General features: G+C 49.7%; 1 protein-coding gene across 1 annotated transcript in view; it reads left to right on the top strand.

Moving 5' to 3' along the window:
• The window catches only part of LOC106818579, a 24,741-nt gene that overhangs the window by 9,479 nt on the left and 13,756 nt on the right, over positions 1-1,506 (top strand). Inside the window, exon 3 of the mRNA XM_014823276.1 lies at positions 1,337-1,457. Within this exon, the coding sequence (XP_014678762.1) occupies positions 1,337-1,457 (121 nt within the window). The remainder of the gene's footprint in view (positions 1-1,336; positions 1,458-1,506) is intronic.

The raw sequence follows: 1,506 nt of genomic DNA, 5'->3' as shown, positions 1-1,506 counted from the left end.
ATCTTCCTTCTCCTCCTTCTCCTCCTTCTCCTCCTCCTTCTCTTCCTCTTCTTCCTTCTCCTCTTCCTCCCCCTTCTTCTTCTTCTTTTCTCTTCCTTCTCCTCCTTCTCCTCCTCTTCCTTCTCCTCCGTCTCCTCCTTCTCCTCCTCCTCCTCCTCTTCTTCCTTCTTTTTCCTCCTCCTACTCATCTTCCTTCTCCTCCTTCTCCTCCTTCTCCTCCTCCTTCTCTTCCTCTTCTTCCTCCTCCTCTTCCTCCCCTTCTTCTTCTCTTTTCTCTTCCTTCTCCTCCTTCTCCTCCTCTCCTTCTCCTTCGTCTCCTCCTTCTCCTCCTCCTCTTCCTCCTCCTCCTCCTCCGCTGCTGCCGCCGCCGCCGTACATCGATGCAAAACGGCAGCAAAAATTCCGTGCTTCTTACCAGTACCGGTCGGCAAAGCTTCCCCGCCGACATGCACACTGCTGGAAAAACAGCGAAAGTTGATCTCACAGACTCTAGCGGACTGCTTCGTTGATACCTCGTCTATAGTGCCGGTTTCCCACGAGCATACAGCTTATAGAAAGCTTAAAGCTATATGGCTTGTGAAAGGCTTAAAGCTATGTAACTTGAAGATCGTTTATGGCAAGAATATAGACAAGGCTGTTACAAACACAGTGCGAGGGGTGGGGAAACGTTTCAATGACTCGGGCAATGAATCCCAGTACAACGGCGTGGTTTACCGCCTACAATAGAGGGAGTACAAGTACAACATGGATGCGTCACAGTTGACCATCAATGCTGGAACTGCACCCATGCTTGACCATGCAACCCATCTATGCTTGACCAGGCAAACCATTCATGCTTGACCATGCAACCCATCCATGCTTGACCTGGCAACCCATCTATGATTGACCACGCAACCTTATCATGTTTGACCATGCAACCCATCCATGCTTGACATGCAACCCATCCATGCTTGACCAGGCAACCCATCCATGCTTGACCAGGCAAACCCATCCATGCTTGACCAGGCAACCCATTCATCGTTGAATATGCGACCCTCTTCCGTTAAGCCGGACCAACCGTCCTATCCTAACTGTCCGGGTTCGCCATGCTTATATATATATATATACATATATGTGTATATATATGCATATATATACATACATGTATATACATATATAGAATGAATCGGTGTCTAGACCCAACCCGGGTTTCTTCAGGTTAAACTATAAGCTCACCACAGCTCGGCTTTCCAGCCATGTCCCTGAATACTAATACTATAGTACGTTACCGTTACCGGGCCTGCTCTACGCGCGTAAATAAGTGACTTCTGGGTTTCATGTTTGTTTGTTTTGCTAGCCGTGTAAGAATCAGCAGCGTCCCATTACCTACAAGACGCGGCAGTGCGCCGAACTGCTCAACAACAAGTCCTTCCACGGATACATCTTCGAGTGGCAGGCCTTCACCGACATCTACACGGGTGAGCGTGCGCGCGTGCGTGCGTGCGTGCGTGCGTGCGTGCGTGCGTG

The sequence above is a fragment of the Priapulus caudatus genome, unplaced genomic scaffold, assembly GCF_000485595.1.
Source record: "Priapulus caudatus unplaced genomic scaffold, Priapulus_caudatus-5.0.1 Scaffold2354, whole genome shotgun sequence".
Lineage (NCBI taxonomy): Eukaryota > Metazoa > Priapulida > Priapulimorpha > Priapulimorphida > Priapulidae > Priapulus > Priapulus caudatus.
The sequence above is the reverse complement of the archived record's forward strand: the minus strand, read 5'-3'. Positions and strand labels throughout refer to the sequence as shown.